This window comes from Mustela nivalis (genome assembly GCF_964662115.1).
Source record: "Mustela nivalis genome assembly, chromosome: 13".
Lineage (NCBI taxonomy): Eukaryota > Metazoa > Chordata > Mammalia > Carnivora > Mustelidae > Mustela > Mustela nivalis.
The window spans coordinates 13,730,846-13,748,320 of record NC_139032.1 but is presented as its reverse complement, the minus strand read 5'-3'; the positions used below and the strand labels follow the sequence as shown (position 1 = coordinate 13,748,320).

General features: G+C 42.8%; 1 protein-coding gene across 3 annotated transcripts in view; it reads right to left on the bottom strand.

The window, feature by feature from the left end:
• The window catches only part of TMC1 (transmembrane channel like 1), a 387,473-nt gene that overhangs the window by 136,849 nt on the left and 233,149 nt on the right, over positions 1-17,475 (bottom strand). For all 3 annotated transcript variants that reach the window (XM_082696595.1, XM_082696594.1, XM_082696593.1), the window contains exons 6-7: positions 12,067-12,186; positions 5,204-5,362 (exon numbers count right to left, since the gene is read on the bottom strand). In XM_082696595.1, coding sequence (XP_082552721.1) covers positions 5,204-5,219 — 16 coding nt within the window. In that variant the 5' untranslated portion in view covers positions 5,220-5,362; positions 12,067-12,186. The remainder of the gene's footprint in view (positions 1-5,203; positions 5,363-12,066; positions 12,187-17,475) is intronic.

Here is a 17,475-nt window from a genome sequence, read left to right as displayed (position 1 = left end):
TAATACAATAAATATAAATATAATTAATCTTTATAAAGATAATGTTTAAAGCAAAAATAAGAATGATAGATTGTGGAGTTTATAGTATATATGGAAGCAAAATGTACAAAAAAATAACATAAGATAAAGGAGGGGAAAATGAAATCATACAACAGTTAAGTTTCTTAAAATATCTGTAAATTGATGTACCATCATTTGAAGGTACAAAGTGATTAAGTGAAAGATGCATTTTGTAAACCTACTCAAATAGAGACACAAAAATGGATACAGCTAATATACCAATAGTGAAAACAGAAGGATTTAAAAATATACTTAATCCAGAAAAGGGTAAGAAAAGAGAATGAAGAACAATGAAAAGATGGGACAAAAGAAACAAATAGCATAAAACATGCTGAACATCATTAGTCATTAGGGAAATGCACACAAAAGTCAAAGATGTACTACCACACACTTTCTCAAAAGGCTAAAATTAAGATTTACTTGCAACATCAACTTTTTGTGAGGATGTGTGGATTGCTAGAACTCTCAAACATTGCTGGTGAAAAATACAAAATTCTATAGCCACTTTGGGAAAGAATTGAGCAGTTTCTTTGTATTATTACTATTATTATTTGAGAGAAAGAATGCATGTGTATGTGTGCACATATGAGTGGGGAGGGCAGAGAAAGAGGGGGGAGGGGCGTGGAGAGGGAAGCGGACTCCCTATTGAGCAGGAAGCCTGATGGGGGGGCTCCACAGGGGACTCAGTCCCAGGACCCTGAGATTATGACCTGAGATGAAGGCAGACGTTTATCCAACTGAGCCACCCAGGAGCCCCAAGAATTGGGCAGATACTTACGAAGTTAATCAATCACTTGCCATATAATCCGGCAATTTCAATCCATACATTCACATAAGACTTCTAGTCAAATGTTCACCCCAGTTTTATTCATAATGACCCCAAACTGGTAACAATTAGAATGTTCGACAAGTGAATGGATAAACTGTGGTACCCCCATACAATGGAAAGCTACTCAACAATAAAAGGAAATAAACTATTGGGATATCTAATAATGTGGGTAAATCTCAAAAGCATGAGGTTAAATGGAAGAAGCCAGGCACAAGAGAGTACCTACTGCCTGTTTCCATTTACATGGAATTCTAGAAAATGCACAGTAATCCATGACAGAAAAGCAGCATAGCAATCACTTGGTTACAGTGGTGGAGTGTATGGGCGGGGCCGGGGGGGGGGTATGGATTTATGCCAAAGAGAACTAAGTAAGGAACATTTGGAAGAGGAAGAAGTCTTGACTGTGTTGGTCATTATAGTACTATGTATATATTTGTCAAAGCTTGTTAAATTGTACTTTTTTTTTAAAGATTGTATTTATTTATTTGACAGAGAGAAATCACAAGTAAGTAGATGGAGAGGCAGGCAGAGAGAGAGAGAGGGAAGCAGGCTCCCTGCTGAGCAGAGAGCCCGATGCGGGACTAGATCCCAGGACCCTGAGATCATGACCTGAGCCAAAGGCAGCGGCTTAACCCACTGAGCCACCCAGGCGCCCCTAAATTGTACCTTTTTAATGTGTATAGATTATCATGCATACATGGTATCTCAACAAGGCTGGCTTTTCAAATGGAATTAAAGAAGTGGAAATAAAAGAGTGTCAATAATTTATCATTCAGATCATCCCTTGGTCATCATTGATGGGCATTTCAAACCCAAGAAGTGCTGCCCACTGCAGAGAAATCCTGAAATCACAGGCTCACTGAGAAAAACAAATGCATCAGTGTTCCTAATGTTTAAAGGCCCTGTGTACCTCATAAAGCAATGTTTTGGTTCTGGTTTTGTTCCGGTAACTGTTCAGTACTGCCCCGAATACATTAAATTCTTTGACAAGGAGGACTCTGCCGAATCACATTCTTCTCAGAGCACATGAAAAGAATCAAATGCATTGTTTGTTGAAGGGAACTAACTAAATAAATAAATAAATAGAAGGAATTTCTATAATTTCTATAATAACTTATAATTCCAACACTTCTATGTATATTATTTCTCTCTTTAGGAAATGATATCTATTCATCTTTAAATATAGTAAGACACCGTCCATATGAGCATCACAAATTTAGAAGCTTGAAGAATTTAAACAGAGCTGGGGTTTATCTTTGCATTGTGGCGGGGGGGTTGGGGCGGGGGGGCATATGCTCAAACAATAGTATAGTAACGTGACAATGGTCACCACTTTTATCTTGCATGTCATTTCAGGGTTTACAAGTGGCCTTGGTAACCATTACTCCATTTAAGCCATTTAGGAGCACTATTTTAGCAATAGGCAGCTTCTATCTATAAATAACACAATCTATTCATGCACTGAGGGAAATTTTCTAAGGGATTTTCTAGTTAACACTTTGTTAATCTGTTCTAAACAAAGAGAGAGATCAACATGATTACATTTTAACTTACAACCCAAAATTATCTTTTTTTTTTTTTTTAAGAAACGGTTAGTCTGTATCTTGCAAGGTATTTCTTTGCAATGTACTCATGTTCTGAATTAACCTTCAGCCCTCCTCCTGGAAACTCTCCACTCCCTTAGCTTCTGTGATTCTCTTCTCTGTAGGATCTCCTCTTAACCCTCTGACCCATCTTTTCTGTTTCTTCCTTGGGTTTATCCTCCTCCATCTGCCTCTAAATGGAGAAGTTGACCCCCTGGGGCTCCATGGTTGTCCATCTTTGCTTGCTATGCTACATACTCTTCCTGGGAAGTTATGTGATTCTAGGAACTTCAACTCTCAGATGTTGCCAAAATCTCTAGAACCACAAAATACTTGCAGATAATCAAGCCGTACCCCCAACCAAACCTTTTCCCCTCCCCCCACCCCCCCACCCTGCCAAGTCTTTTACTTATTGGAATTTCCTTCTACTCCATTGCCAAACCCAGAATCATGAGAGCGATTTTTGACAGCTCACTCTCCCTCATCTTCCCACATTCACTCTCACCAAGTACTAGCATTTCCATATTCTAAATGTTTCTGGAATCCTTCCTTTCTGTGCCAGACGCAAACTTCATGGGCTTCATCAAATTCCTTCCAATGCTTCCTTGGGCTCCAACAGCATCCCAGCCCTAACCAATCACCTGTCCTTGAAGTGCAAAGCACACAGCAGAGTCAACTACCTGCTGGCCTAGAGTGTTAGGATCTCTGCCACGTCCAGACTTGGAACAGCACACTATGGAATGTGGGATTTGGCATCTTACAGGGATGCCCTGGTACAGGGGGCAGGTGACACAACTCAGTAATGTGTTGTGCTAACTCCATGAGGTGAAAGCAGGTGATGGGGGGATCTAAGCAGATCAATTTGCCTTTCTTCATTTCTTCATGGGCTACCCATAAGCACAGCTTTTCCTTCTGCCCTGTTTGGAGAAGCCCAGTATGTTGAGCAGTGCACCTGCCAGCTGACCTGCTATGTCCTTCCCAGTGTATTGAATTGGCAGCCATCAAGGTTAACATATCCCTTGTCATTCCTTCACATCTAATCATCGTGGTAATTCATCACCACATATTATATGGAGCCTGGCATGTAATAAGCACTTAATAATGGACACAATTATTATGCTATGATATTATGTAACCAAAATAGGCAATGCTATTGTTCTTTTCATTTCTTATGAAGTCAGACCATTGTCTAAAAAACTACATTCATTGTGTTTCAACCAATTTGAATCCATTTTGTTAAATATAAACCAAACATAACTTTCATAGACAAAGTCTGGAAGAAGAAAACCATACGGCCATAGTAACCTATTTGTGGTGCGATTCTTCGTTTTTGTTGTTTTTTAAAATCTGCTTTTCTAAAATTTACACATTTTCTGCAAAATATATTCCATTCACTATCAAAATAAACTTTAAAACATCTGTTGTTATGAAAGCAGTAAGATTAATAAATGATTCATAATAGCATGAATAAACAGCAAGAATAATCAATTCCAACCTTACACATTTAATGAAATGGTTGATACCTAGGAGAGCTTGTGCAGCCTTATTCCAAGTTTCTGTAAGAGTTAGATCTGAAATGAGCCTACTACAACCAAGAACTTGAGGACCCCAGGTTGGAAAATCCTAAAGGGTTTGAAATCGAACATCTTAATAAGATTTAAGCCCTGTCCTTATTAATGGAAAACCAATCCCACCCTATTAAAAGCCAATTAGGCATCTCTGTACCATTTCTAACATTTTCTTTGGAACTACATGTAGAGCCTCAAGAAAGTGGTTATTTTTGGTTTTGTTTTTTAGAAAACTTTGACCTACTCTGATAATGAATATTCCTAAGCCTGTCCAGATGTTTGAAGTCAATAAAACTACTAAACTATTAAATAGGATTCCACTCACATTTCTCAAGACACAAGCCTGAAGCTCAGTGACTTTAATAGATTATCTCCAAGTGAAATCTCTGTCTCCACTTTCCATCCTAAGTTTCAACAAGTCAGTGGAAGAGAAGACCAGGAGCAAGGCCATGTGGATTGCTGAAAAGCAATCATGTATTTCCAGGTTATTCCCTAGTTGAAAATTCTACCGTTTGTCTTTTAGGGACTGAAGTGAGGCTGCAAACATAGCCAAGGTGAGCTCCATAAACATCACAGCATGATGGCCAAACATGCCACGCGCTTCTCCAGGGTACCGAGAATGTACCCCTGTGGAGTCACAGCAACCAAAAATGGGTGCCGTTGCATCATTCAGCGTTTCACATACATCCCCACACTAGGGTTTTATGCCTCTTTTCTTCACTTTCTCTGCCTTAATTCTCTTCCCTCAGCTTTTCAGCTTTCCTTAATTCAGAGCTGCATTTAATTCACAAAGTGCACATATTTAATTCACAAACTGCAGCAGAACTGGTCCCCTTCACAACGCTGCCCCCCACACCAATCTGACACAGAACGTCCAATTTCAGTTGTTGGCTAAACCTCAGTGTATTTTGCTTCCTTCACCGTCTCCCCGAAGGAAAGAAAGGGAAGTCTGAGCACTTACTAGTTGGTGAAAGCTTATGCGCATTAAAGAAAAGAGATTAGAGAGAAAAAAATAAGCCCTTTCCAATTCTCAAGACACAAAAGGTATCTAATCACAGAAATATAAAACGAAGGGAAGAAAAATTGGGGGGGAGCACTATTCAAAGTTCCCAATCTCTGAGAAAGATAGAGTCTTCAAGAATCAGGTCTTTATTTTGAAATACCTCTCTTGGGTGGCATCGTGGCGGTGTCCTCTCAGAGTGTCTTAGCTGCCAGCTGACTTAACGATGACAGGTTGAAGGGACAAATGTTTCAGGTCTGGTCCAGCACATCCACACACTTCTGCCTGTCGCTGAAAGTGCTCCCTGGTGCCATTTCACAGTCTGAAATATAAGAAGGTACTAATTTCCTCACCATTAAATTTTCATGAATGTTTAGTTTGCCATTTAGGGATGGAGTACTCAGGTCAAAGGGGTTGTATTTGGGGCTCATGTCTGAAATAAAACTAAACTGATCGTGTAAGCTGTATTCAAAGCAAATCTGGCTTCAGCCCCCTGTGTAGGAGCTAACCTGCCTTGTTTTGAATGCCTTCCATTTTAGGGCTTTATCAGAATTACAGATACCAAGGGCAGTGTGAGTGTTGGGCAATGCTCTTATTGGCTCTTACGGAGAAACCCTGACCACCAAGTGTACTTGGTAAATGAAATGAGGCAATAAACAAGGTGCTCCTACACCTGGAGTTCAGGTGAGTGCAAGGCTATGGAGTGTTCAAAGTAGCCCCCACCCTCCAATGTGGGGAAACCTGGAGACACTGTATTTATTTTCTCAACTTGTGGAGGATAAAATTGGCTGTAAGAGGAAGTTGCAGATCACAATTTTAGAACTTTTCTCTTTATCAAATCTTCTCACAGAAAGGTGGTCATCTTGGACTTTAAATGATAAACAAAAAAGATTTCTACCATTGAAAAGAAAGGAAGGGGCAGAAAGTGCTGTAATTTTTTTTTTTAAGATTTTATTTATTTATTTGACAGAGAGAAATCACAAGTAGATGGAGAGGCAGGCAGAGACAGAGGAAGGGAAGCAGGCTCCCTGCTGAGCAGAGAGCCCGATGTGGGACTCGATCCCAGGACCCTGAGACCATGACCTGAGCCGAAGGCAGCGGCTTAACCCACCGAGCCACCCAGGCGCCCCGAAAGTGCTGTAATTTAATGTTGCAAAAGAGACTGTCTTTTGAGAGCGAGGACACTGGCATTCTCTGGTTACTTCGGTGACAGCCACTGACCTTGGCAAGAGGAAGCCGTGTTTTGAAATGGATCCCCGTGGCACAGTCACCCGAGAGTAGCTTTTGGCGTCACAAATGCATTTGTGCACACATCTGACCCTTGGAGCACATAAACATTAGTACTTAGATTCTAGCCAAAGTAGTGTGTAACTCACTCAAAATTGTGGCTTAAAACAAAGCGCCATTAGGATGACACTTGCCTAGTTTTTCCCTATTCAGACACTTAGGTCTTAACTGTAACAGTGAAAGAGGGTAGAGCTGATCTAAGAACTTATATTTAAGATGCCCAGGGATGCCTGGGTGGCTCAGTCGATTAAGCCTCTGACTTTGGCTCAGGTCATGAGCTCAGAGTCCTGAGAGGGAGCCCCGAATGGGGACTCTGCTCAGCAGGGAGCCTGCTTCCCCCTCTCCCCCTCTTTTCCACCCCATTTATGCTTGTGTTCTGTCTCTCTCTCTCTGAAATAAATAAAATCTTAAAGATTAATAAAAAAAAAAGATGCCCAGAGTGGTTCCTCAACCTGAGAATTTATAAAGACATCAAGAAATGTTATTGTAAATCACTGGACATATAACCTAGAGTGAGAATAATATGTAATTTAATTGATATTAAATATGAATTTATATAATTAAATACTATTCTAATAAAAACCATCACAAATTCATGAATAAAAACAAAAATATTGTATCCACAAATTGTGCAAAAAGATTAAAAGAAGATTAAAAGAAAAATATTAAAGACAGATATTATCACATTAAAAATTGATGGATTCCACTGTTTTAAAATGTAAAAATTCTATTCACCAAAGACATTTCAAAGAAACTAAATTTATATTTCACACAGCACTTCATAAGAGTATTAAAAACAAAGACTTTATCAACAAGACATGAACACCAAAAGGGAAAAAAAATAACAAAAGACTTAAAAAGCATTTCACACATGAAGATATAAAATGAAAAAGAAAAGAAAAACAAAATAAAAATAAATAAAAAATAAAAAACGAAATGTAAGAGGTTTTTCCACAAAAGAAAAGAAATAGCCCAATCTCATCTTCGTGAAATACAAATCAAGGCCACTAACAAAGAGGGTATGTTGGTCTGAAACCTTGGAGCTCCTCGGGTTGAACTTGAAACGGGCCCGGGTTCAGGGAGGGTGGGTGGGAGAGACGGAAGAAAGAGGCAGGGCACTGAAGATGGGTACATGGCAGGTTTTTTTGTTTTGTTTTGAAAAAAAAAAAAAAAATGTTTTTAAGGTTCTGCAATTTGAGAGAGAAAGCCAGCATGAGCTAGGGTAGCGGAGGGAGAGGAGGAGTAGAGAGAGAGGGAGAAGCAGGCTCCCCGCTGAGCAGGGAGCCCGACTCGGGGCTGGATCCCGGGACCCCGAGATCAGGACCTGAGTCAAAGACAGATGCTCAAGGCACTCAGCCACCCAGGCATGCCGGTAGGTGGCAATTTCACAAAAACAAGGTTAAGTACTCACGAGGCTCGTCTGGGGCAACCTCAAGACAAGTAAATCTCTGCACATGACCACCAAAGTCTTCACCGTTCCTACGGAGGCCTTAGTGGGGTTCAAAGGGTCTCAACAACGGGTTGCTCTCTCGAGACTGTGACCTTGAAAACAGCTCCAGCCGCCATTCCAACCGCGGCAAGGGCAGGCAGAGCACGCGGGGGAAAATAGCCGAAGAGGGCGGGGCTTCCAATGGCCTGGGGACCAGCTGGAGGGTCTTCCAGAGTCTCGACCTCTGGATGACCTCCTCCAACACTCCACCCCTCTCGACCGGCGCTCGGGATCTTACAGATTTCCCGTCTTTCACAAAGAGCCCTGATGCTCAGCTGGGGCTTCATTAGCTTGGAGGGGACTCATTGAACCTGCAGGCTGACACCGCAGAGGAAGATACACACATGAAGGTAATGATTCCCAAAGTAAGTAACAGTTTTTTGGTTTTTTTTTCCCCGCCGAGAGCCCTGTGATCCAAAGCACTGATTTATTAAGTCTGCGCTAGGCTGAGGGTCAGATCATTTGGGGTGCTTGTTTGTATCCTCATGTGCTTTGATAAAGATGATACCTGAGCAGACTCCTCAGCTGTGAACATTTTGCTGAGAGGATGGCCCGGGTTGTTTTCTTGCGAGGCGGTAATGATGACCAAGGCCGTCCTATTTCGGAGGACAGCTTTTCTCACTAGAGGCATTTCAGGGTTTGGTAAGGATAGGCTTTGTCAGCTGTCACATAAGGCTTGTGGGGTGAGATTAGTAAGGGCTGCTGTCGGTGCTGTCATGTCCTCCCAGTCAATACAGAAAAGAAAGATGGTGGCCAAGTGATTGTACCATTGGAGCAATAGCACAATTCCCTGAGAAGGAAATTGGCAACTCTTGTTATTGTCAGGTGAGTTCTCCCTGGCTCCAGGGAAAACCCAGGGTGCAGCAACCCAACCGCCCCGATGAAAACCATGGCCAAAGATCTGTGCTACATAACCACTGGGACCCACCTGGGGTCACCCAATAAATACCTGAGCAGCGTGACCTGTCACTACCCACCCCGCCCATATCCTTTAATGTGACGGAATGACTGCGTGGTTCTGGTGATATCCATCCTGTATTCCTGGTACAACTGGGTTGGTTCTGTTTAGAGCAGTTTCTTCTGTTCTCAACACAGGAGCACATGAGTGCGCAAATGTTGCATACCCAGGGTAAGCCACCTGAACCCATCCCAAATTTGAATGTCGCCACCCACTGCTCTAATAGTGGTCCTATGTTTAGGACCCTCTGGTGAGCAGTTAGATAGGCTGCCTGTACAGTCTGATTGACAGGAAAAAAAAAAAAACCCCATCCCCACTGTTATTAATAGTGTGTGCCACAAACCAGATGTCTGGGTCAGTATCAATAATATCATGGGGTCCCTGGGTGGCTCAGTTGTTTGAGCAGAGGCTCAGGTCAGCTCAGGTCATGATCCCGGAGTCCTGGGATCGAGTCCCACATCGGACTCCCAGCTCAATGAGGAGTCTGCTTCTCCCTCTGACCTCCCCTCTCATGCTCTCTCACTCTGTCTCTCTCTCTCGTTCTCTCTCAAATAAATAAAATCTTTAAAAATAATAATAATAATAATAATATCATGAATTAGAGGCAATCCTAGTGCCAATTCTCCCTTAATGTACTGCTTTAGTGCCTTCTGATCCCCAGCCTGGCAGGGAGATACCCACCAGGGCTGTCCTGCAGAGCTACAGAGGGACACCTGCCCACATACCCAGCAGTTAGACCGATTCCTTTGTCAGGCATACAAATGGGTCCACAGTAGAAAGACATTTCTGCCATGACTAGATACCACAGGAGCCACAGAAGTTTAAAGTCAAAAAGACAGACACTCAGTACGAACTTATACGTAGGCTTTCCCTTCTGTGGGAATGACCCTTGTGGTCTGATTCTTAGAGGTTAATGTGGCTTGCAGCTTTAGGAACTTAACCTGGTTGTGCACACCATGTGTGTTGGTCCCAGGAGGCAGCACTGTCAGACATAAGGAGATGGACTAGGGGTGGACTATGCTAGACTAGGACCCCATATTTCCCCCTCCTTCAAAGGTCCATGATCGCCTTACAGATAGGCTGTGTTTCAATGGGTCCAGCTTACAGCAGGACAGTGGGGCTCTGGTAGAAACTGAGCAATTCCTCCCCACTCAGGGATACAGAGTAACTCCCCCACCCAAGTGGGATGTCCTCTTGCACATTCCAGGAGAAAACTTCTCTCCCTGGCATGACGGGGCGTGGTGTTTTCTGCGGTGTGGTGTGTTGATCCACAGTTGAGAGTCGGGGCCAGGACTGTCTCTTGCAACGTCCATACACTTAGAATGTGTGTTTCAGCAGGGGATTTACTTTCGTTTGGCCAGCCAATGTGGTTTTACCTATTAGTAATTTAATCTGCTGCTTTACCATGACTTTCCTTGATAGCGGACCTGCCGCCTGTGGTTACAGGGGCAATGGCATCTTTGTTCAATGTCATGTTCTTTTGCCCAGTCTTGACATCATGAGCGTTATCACCATCCATTCAGCAAGCGTATCCGTACACGGGACTCAGTTTCTCTAATCCATTAATGGTGGCAGCCTGGCTTGCGTGGCAATAGCGGAAAGCTGGGGTTGGGCCAGATAAGTCATACCCAGACACCAAGGCAAATTTAGGACCCTCCCTGGGAGGCAGGGGGCCAATATTATCAATTTGCCAATCCCTCGCTGGTTGAGAACTCCAGTGGGTGACCCCCAGACTCCTATGGTAGTGGCCTTGGGCACTGTTCAGATCACACAGGACATGCTGTTTGTTACTGCACCGACCAAGGCAACTGTACTTCAAGGGCCATGAAGCATCTTGGCAATGTGCCATCCCACCTGGGCACACTCCAGTGGCTACTCTTCCCGTGCACCCCATCTGCTGTATCTACTGAAGGGTTACTTACTAGGGCTTATGCCTAAACTAAGGCATGGGCTGCCTGATTGCCAGGGTGTGTCAATGCCTTATAAGCCAGAATATGGAAACGTAAGGACTGCATCAGGCTCTCGCAGGCAAACCCAATGTCTTTCCACGTTTCCTGCCCCTATGAGGATTTACTCATGATCATATACCCCTTGTCCAAGCCATAAGGTTAATCCTTTTCAATAGCCTAGCTTTGAGGGGAAAGGGTTAATGGCGCAGGAGTAGTCATCACCAGCCAAACTGCTGAGAGCCCAGCCTATTGGCTACTGCGATTCATTTCTACTTCCATCCAGATGGTGTCAGTGTTGGGCTAAAGAGTGACTACGTGCCTGCGGGTGGTTTGCCCCACTAGACCGGTCTGTACACCTGGGTTCAGGAGCAATTTCCCTCCTTGTCTCTCTGCAGGGGCCACCAAAGGAATAGAAGAAGGGCATTTGGAGGTTCTGCATACTCAGCAGGGCCCAGCAGGGCCTGAGTTTCTAGAGATAGTGGCCTGGTGGGCAGAGTGACCCTGTTGCAAACAGCCTTGCACTTAACCAAAGTGGGAGTCTGAGCCACAGCAGAGGGTCAGTGGAACATACTTTCTCAGCCCATCTGTTGAGAGGAAGAAAGCTTTTCCCATGACGTGCTGTAATTCCAGGAGAGGCTTTACCTGGAGGAGCGCTGGAGATAGGGCTAGGAGCTGTGGTCTATGAGATAATCAGGCTTCTGCCCCTCCAAAGCTGGGACTGAAATCCTAGGGGTACTCTCTCCTTCTGTTGTCTCTGCCACAGTGCCTTCTGGAGTCAGAAATGCAATGTGGGGCACAGCTGTTTGATGGGGTCATCACCTTGTTTAATTTCTTGGTAGTCCACAGTCAATGGCCACGACCATCTGCCTTCTTTTACCAGCTGTCCTGGGCTACTGAAAACACTATGGGCAGGGCATACAATACCTATTCAGTGCCATTCTCGGATAGTTTCTCCTATTCCTTTAGGCCCCCAGGCAATTTATATTGCTTGCCAGCTACCACTCTTGGCTGGGGTTCCCAGTTGGTGTTTTCCCCTCGGTACTGGCTTGATTACTCTAACCCAAAGGCAAATTCACTGAGAGAAGTTTGCAGAGTTTGACTATAGGATGGCAATGCTACAATATGTTCTCTGGTACTGGAGAGACAGAAACACTGTATTCTCATGGGGGAGAACACTCAGGTTGCAGCGCCAAATGGACCTTCCGGACTGTATCTGTTTGCCTTGTCTCTGAAGGCCCTGATCAGACCACATTCACTGTAGGAATGAAAGCCAAGATACCCCAGTCCATCCCCCAATACGTTGTATGCCCGTCCTGAAGCCAACTGTAAGACAAGATACTTACGATGTTGGGAGTCCATTGCTGATCTGGGGGAAACTGACAAATCCCAGGGATGGGTAGAGGCTGTGGGAGAGTCCCAAGACTGACAGGGAACTTGAGAAGCCAACAGGCTATGGAAAGCATCTGGAAAGGACAACAGAAATCAGAAATAAATCCACCCACATATGGTCAAAGGATTTTCAAGAAAGGTGCAAAGACAATTTAGTGGAGAAAGAAGAGTCTTTTCAATAAATGCTGTCCGAACAATTGGACATACATTGAAATAAGAATTTCAATCTGCATCTTAGACCTTATACAAAAAGTAACTCAAAATGGACCACAGTCCTAGTGTAAAACCTAAAAATATAAAAAAGTCTAGAGAAAAAAAAATAGAAGACTATGGATTAGGCAGAATTTTTTTTTGAGGTAACACCAAATGTTCAATCCATAAAAGAACAGATTTAGAAGTTAGACTAAGGAGGAGGAAGGGGAGGAGGGGAAATATCTTTTAAAATTAGGTAAAAACCACCCAAATACACACAACAACATGGATAAACCTCAAATGCTTTATGCTAAGTAAAAGGAGCCTGTCTTCAAAGTCTACATGCTATCAATTCCATTTCTATGACACTCTGGAAAAGACAGAACTATAAAGACAGAAAATGTACCAGTAGTTCAAGAGCTGGAGAAACTGACCACAAAGAGGCAGAAGGAACTTTTGGGGACGATGGAACTGTCCTATATCTTGCTTGTGGTGGTTGTTACACAAATGTGTTTGTCAAAACTTAGAACTACACACATAAAAGAGTGAATTTAATTACATATGAATCGTATCTCAATAAATCTGACCAAAAACAAAAATTAGAAACTGACATCTCCTGGCACAGCTTTGGGGCACGGTTCTTTTTCTCTGCCCGTACTCTTTTTAAAAATGAAATTAATGGGCAACAGAAAAAGAGCATCTCGTATAATTTTTTAGATTTCTAACTTCTCTTTGAGAAGTCTTGACAACACTGTGACCACATCTCACATGGCAATAATCTTCTGCGGCTGAGTAGGCATCTTTTTTCTCTGCCATCATGAGTCAATCTCTATGTGGTGGTTTTACTTTTTATGGCATATTACCTCCCCAATCCCTGGAGACATCAGAGTTTGAACCCTCGCCTCAAACTCATTTCAACAAACTCGACTATTGGCGTGATCTGTTACCCAGCTGTGAACAAACTCGTCTATAGGAACGGAACAGGCAAAGCATGGATGGTAAGAGATCCAGGGAAATAAAGACTGCCAGGTTCCTGTAGTTAATACAGGGATCACAAGAACACGGCAGAGAGGATTGGCAATTTAAGGCTGATGTACAGGAAATTACAGCTGAGCATGTGATCCGAAGGAAACAAAAATAAAGCCAAAATGTGTGTGTTATTTCATCTACCTCATGGGGATATTAGCCATCGGAATCTAAAAAGTAGGGATATTAGAATCTAAAAGCAAGCATATTTTTTATTTCCAATAGCCAGCATAGTGCTTCATATATAATAAATGTCCATAACTGTTAGCTGGAAGGGAGAGTGAAGGAAATTAATCGGCGGAAGTTGCAAGCAGGGACAACTGCACAGGTGCAGCATCTTTGGACACAGGACTTCAGAAATAGAAGAGACAAGTGCTTGATTTAATGTTCTGCTCCAGGACATTAATTTTTTTTTATTTTTAGTATTTTATTTATTTATTTGACAGAGAGAGAGAGGACACAAGCAGAGGGAGCAGCAGGCAGAGGGAGAGGGAGCAGCAGACTCCTGCAGGGCAGGGAGCCTCTCAGGCAGGACTAAATCCCACAACCCTGGGATCATGACCTGAGCTGAAGGCAGGTGCTTAACTAACTGAGCCACCCAGGGGTCCTGTCATCTTGAAATTTTTTTTTAAGATTTTATGTATTTATTTGACAGACAGAGATCACAAGTAGGCAGAGAGGCAGGCAGAGAGAGAGAGGGGGAAGCAGGCCCCCACTGAGCAGAGAGCCCAATGCGGGGCTCGATCCCACGACCCTGAGATCATGACCTGAGCTGAAGGCAGAGGCTTAACCCACTGAGCCACCCAGGTGCCCCCATCTTGAAATTCTTAGTAATTTTTTAAAAAAAGGAGGCCCTCTGTTTTCCATTCTCACTAAGCCCCACAAATTATAGAGCCAGTACTAAATCCAAAAGGTTCTGGAGACACACTTAGCTTTCTCTAAGAGAGGATGGTGAAGAGGACAGTTTGGGACATGGTGCACATGCGCCATCTGACACGGTCATGAAAACCTAGAAGACAGTGGGAGCACCATTTCAAGTTATTACAGGACTACGCTGAAGTGTGTTGACAAACTACAGAAGGAACAGATGGGCCGGACTAGGGAGTGACAAAGAAATTACCTGGACAGTTCTGAGTTGACAGATTAGATAAACCCTGAAGGGGCAAAAAAAAAAAAAAAAAAAAAAAGGAAGGAAAGGGAAAAGAAAGGAGAAAAGAAAAGGCCAGAATGGAAGTAGTGCCTACAACCTCAAATCACACGGAGCAGTTATGGAAAATACTGCCACTCGGGTGTCACTAGTTTTATCCACATTCACAAACACCATTGTGACCACAAGCCCAGTCCATCTTGTCTGCCAAATGAGAGGGTGGACGTGTCTAAGAAATGTCTTTAAATTTGTATCCAAAATCAAATCCTGAGTAAAAAAAATACCATGACCAGAAGGATGACGGGAGATAGAGCCTTGTGGTCTGTGTTTCTCAAATGTCTGATTCCTCATCTACAAAGTGTAAGTGTGTATGAATTTTAAATGTCCCTTGCCACATTTGGGAAGCTTGCCGCCATTCAGGCCGCCCACCCTCTCACTCGGCCTGGAGAGAGCAGAGACCGTGTCACGAGACGGGTGATGGTGTCCCGGGCCTTCTCATCGTGGTTCCTTTTGCACTTTGGCCAGCGACCAGACAACTGACCACCCAAGTTAGGGCACATTTGAGAGGGCTAAAATGTGAAGCTGGAGAGGACACAGGGACAATGGACATAAACCATGATTCCCCCAGGAATCCCCCAGCTACGACATACAGTCACCTAGTGATGGTGTCGTGGTGCATAACGTAGGCATCCCATTAGCCTCATCTATGTTATCAAGACCGTCATCAGCAGAAGCGGCGATCCAAAGACATTGTCAGACATGCTACTGAATGTTTCTTCTGTGCCAGACACTATGCTAAATACTTTTTTTTTTTTTTAAAGCTTTTATTTATTTATTTGACAGAGAGAGATCACAAGTAGGCAGAGAGGCAGGCAGAGAGAAAGGAAGGGAAGCAGCCCCCCCCACCGAGCAGGGAGCCTGATGCGGGACTCGATCCCAGGACCCTGAGATCATGACCTGAGCCGAAGGCAGTGGCTTAACCCACTGAGCCACCCAGGCGCCCCTAAATACTTTTTTTATAAAGATTTATTTATCTATTTATTTGACAGAGAGAGAGAGAGAGAGAGGAAACACAAGCAGGGGGAGTGGGAGAGGGAGAAGCAGGCTTCCTGCTGAGCAGGGAGCCTGATGTGGGGCTCAATCCCAGCACCCTGGGATCATGATCTGAGCCAACGGCAAATGCTTCATGACTGAGCCACACTTTTTGAATACAGGTGCACAATGCTTTTAAAAACTGGGCTATGAAATTAGTTCTTTGGTCTATTTAAAATGATTCTGATGTAAATTAGGATTCATTGATTTGTGTTGCTGGAATGAGAGACAGATAGCCCCTAAAGAACTGAAATGAACAATGAGAAAACATTAGCCGTTTTAAAATGTAGACAATGAAAAACAAAATCACCTTTGAAGGCAGCTTGAGTATGTTCGTAATTTTAAAGTAAACAGTCCTTCTTGTTTAATTAAGAAAGCGTAACTTTGATGTTAAAATTTCTTTAATGTATTCCTCTATGTATTAGGCAAGGACGCTTATTTTAATTACAAATGTTAAAGTAATTATACACATTTTAAGCATATATTTCACATGAGTGACTCTGCCAGTATGTGGAAACGAGTGATGAAGTTTATAAATTACTTTATATGAGGTGACTGGGTGGCTAATTCATTAGGCTTCCTCCTCTTTATTTCCGCTGGGGTCATGATCTCAGGGTCTTGAGGCTGAGCCCCTGCTCTCTCAGATAATAAGTAAATAAAAATCTTTAAAAAAAAATTATAAATTACTTCAGGGCTGTTTTCCAAAAACAACCTGCAGAGAAAGTCTCTGAGGAAATGTCAGCTATTTTATATATATTAATGTGGTTTCTGAAGATAGATAGATACGGATATATAGGTAGAGTTATGGTATTACTACATTCCCTGATAGAAAAGCTGTAGGGGCACCTGGGTGGCTCAGTGGGTTAAGGCCTCTGCCTTCGGCTCAGGTCATGATCCCGGAGTCTTGGGATCGAGCCCCGCATCGGGCTGTCTGTTCCGCGGAGAGCCTGCTTCCTCCTCTCTCTCTGCCTGCCTCTCTGCCTACTTGTGATCTCTGTCTGTCAAATAAATAAATAAATAAATAAATAAAAAGAAAAGCTGTAAAATTTTTGTTCCCTTTCTCAAAGGATTTTTCTAAGACAGGCTTCTATTTTTTTTTTTTTTAAGATTTTATTTGTTGATTTGACAGACAGAGATCACAAGCAGACAGAGAGGCAGGCAGAGAGAGAGGAGGAAGCAGGCTCCCCGCTGAGCAGATAGCCCGATGTGGGACTCAATCCCAGGACCCTGAGATCATGACCTGAGCCGAAGGCAGCGGCCTAACCCACTGAGCCACCCAGGCGCCCCTAAGACAGGCTTCTATAGCTATGAGTATTTTGCTGTTCTTAGAGCCAGCTGCTATTAGAATTCAGGGGATTAGGAGTTGTGTGCAAATTTCTTATATTTATTAATTACACGGGCCATGTTTAAAATTAGGAAGCCTACTCTCTTAAACTTCCAGTTAGCACCTTCTGAAATGTCTTTCCATACATTATGGAAATTCATAGCCTACAAACTGCAAACAAACCCATCAAATATTGAAATATTAGAATAAATTTCATTAAAATATCACCAGCCATTATTTCCCAGGAATGAAACACAGCAACATAATGCTCTATATTCCCTGATTATAAAAAATATGTTAAAAAAATAAAAATGAGAAAGAAAAGTACACGGATGAAAGTAAGAATTTCATGCAGAGGAGGATTACGAATTACTCCTTAATTTCTTTATGCTCTCCAGTAATTTAACAACTATTATAGTAAATAGGTATCAATTTTCCAATCAAGATGAACAATGACTGTGCGTGAAAATAAAATGCTACTTATTCGTTGAGAGTAAGAAAGAATGAGGAGATACGACTATTTTTTTTCTTTTTTTAAAAATTATTTATTTGACAAGAGAGACCACAAATAGGCAGAGAGGC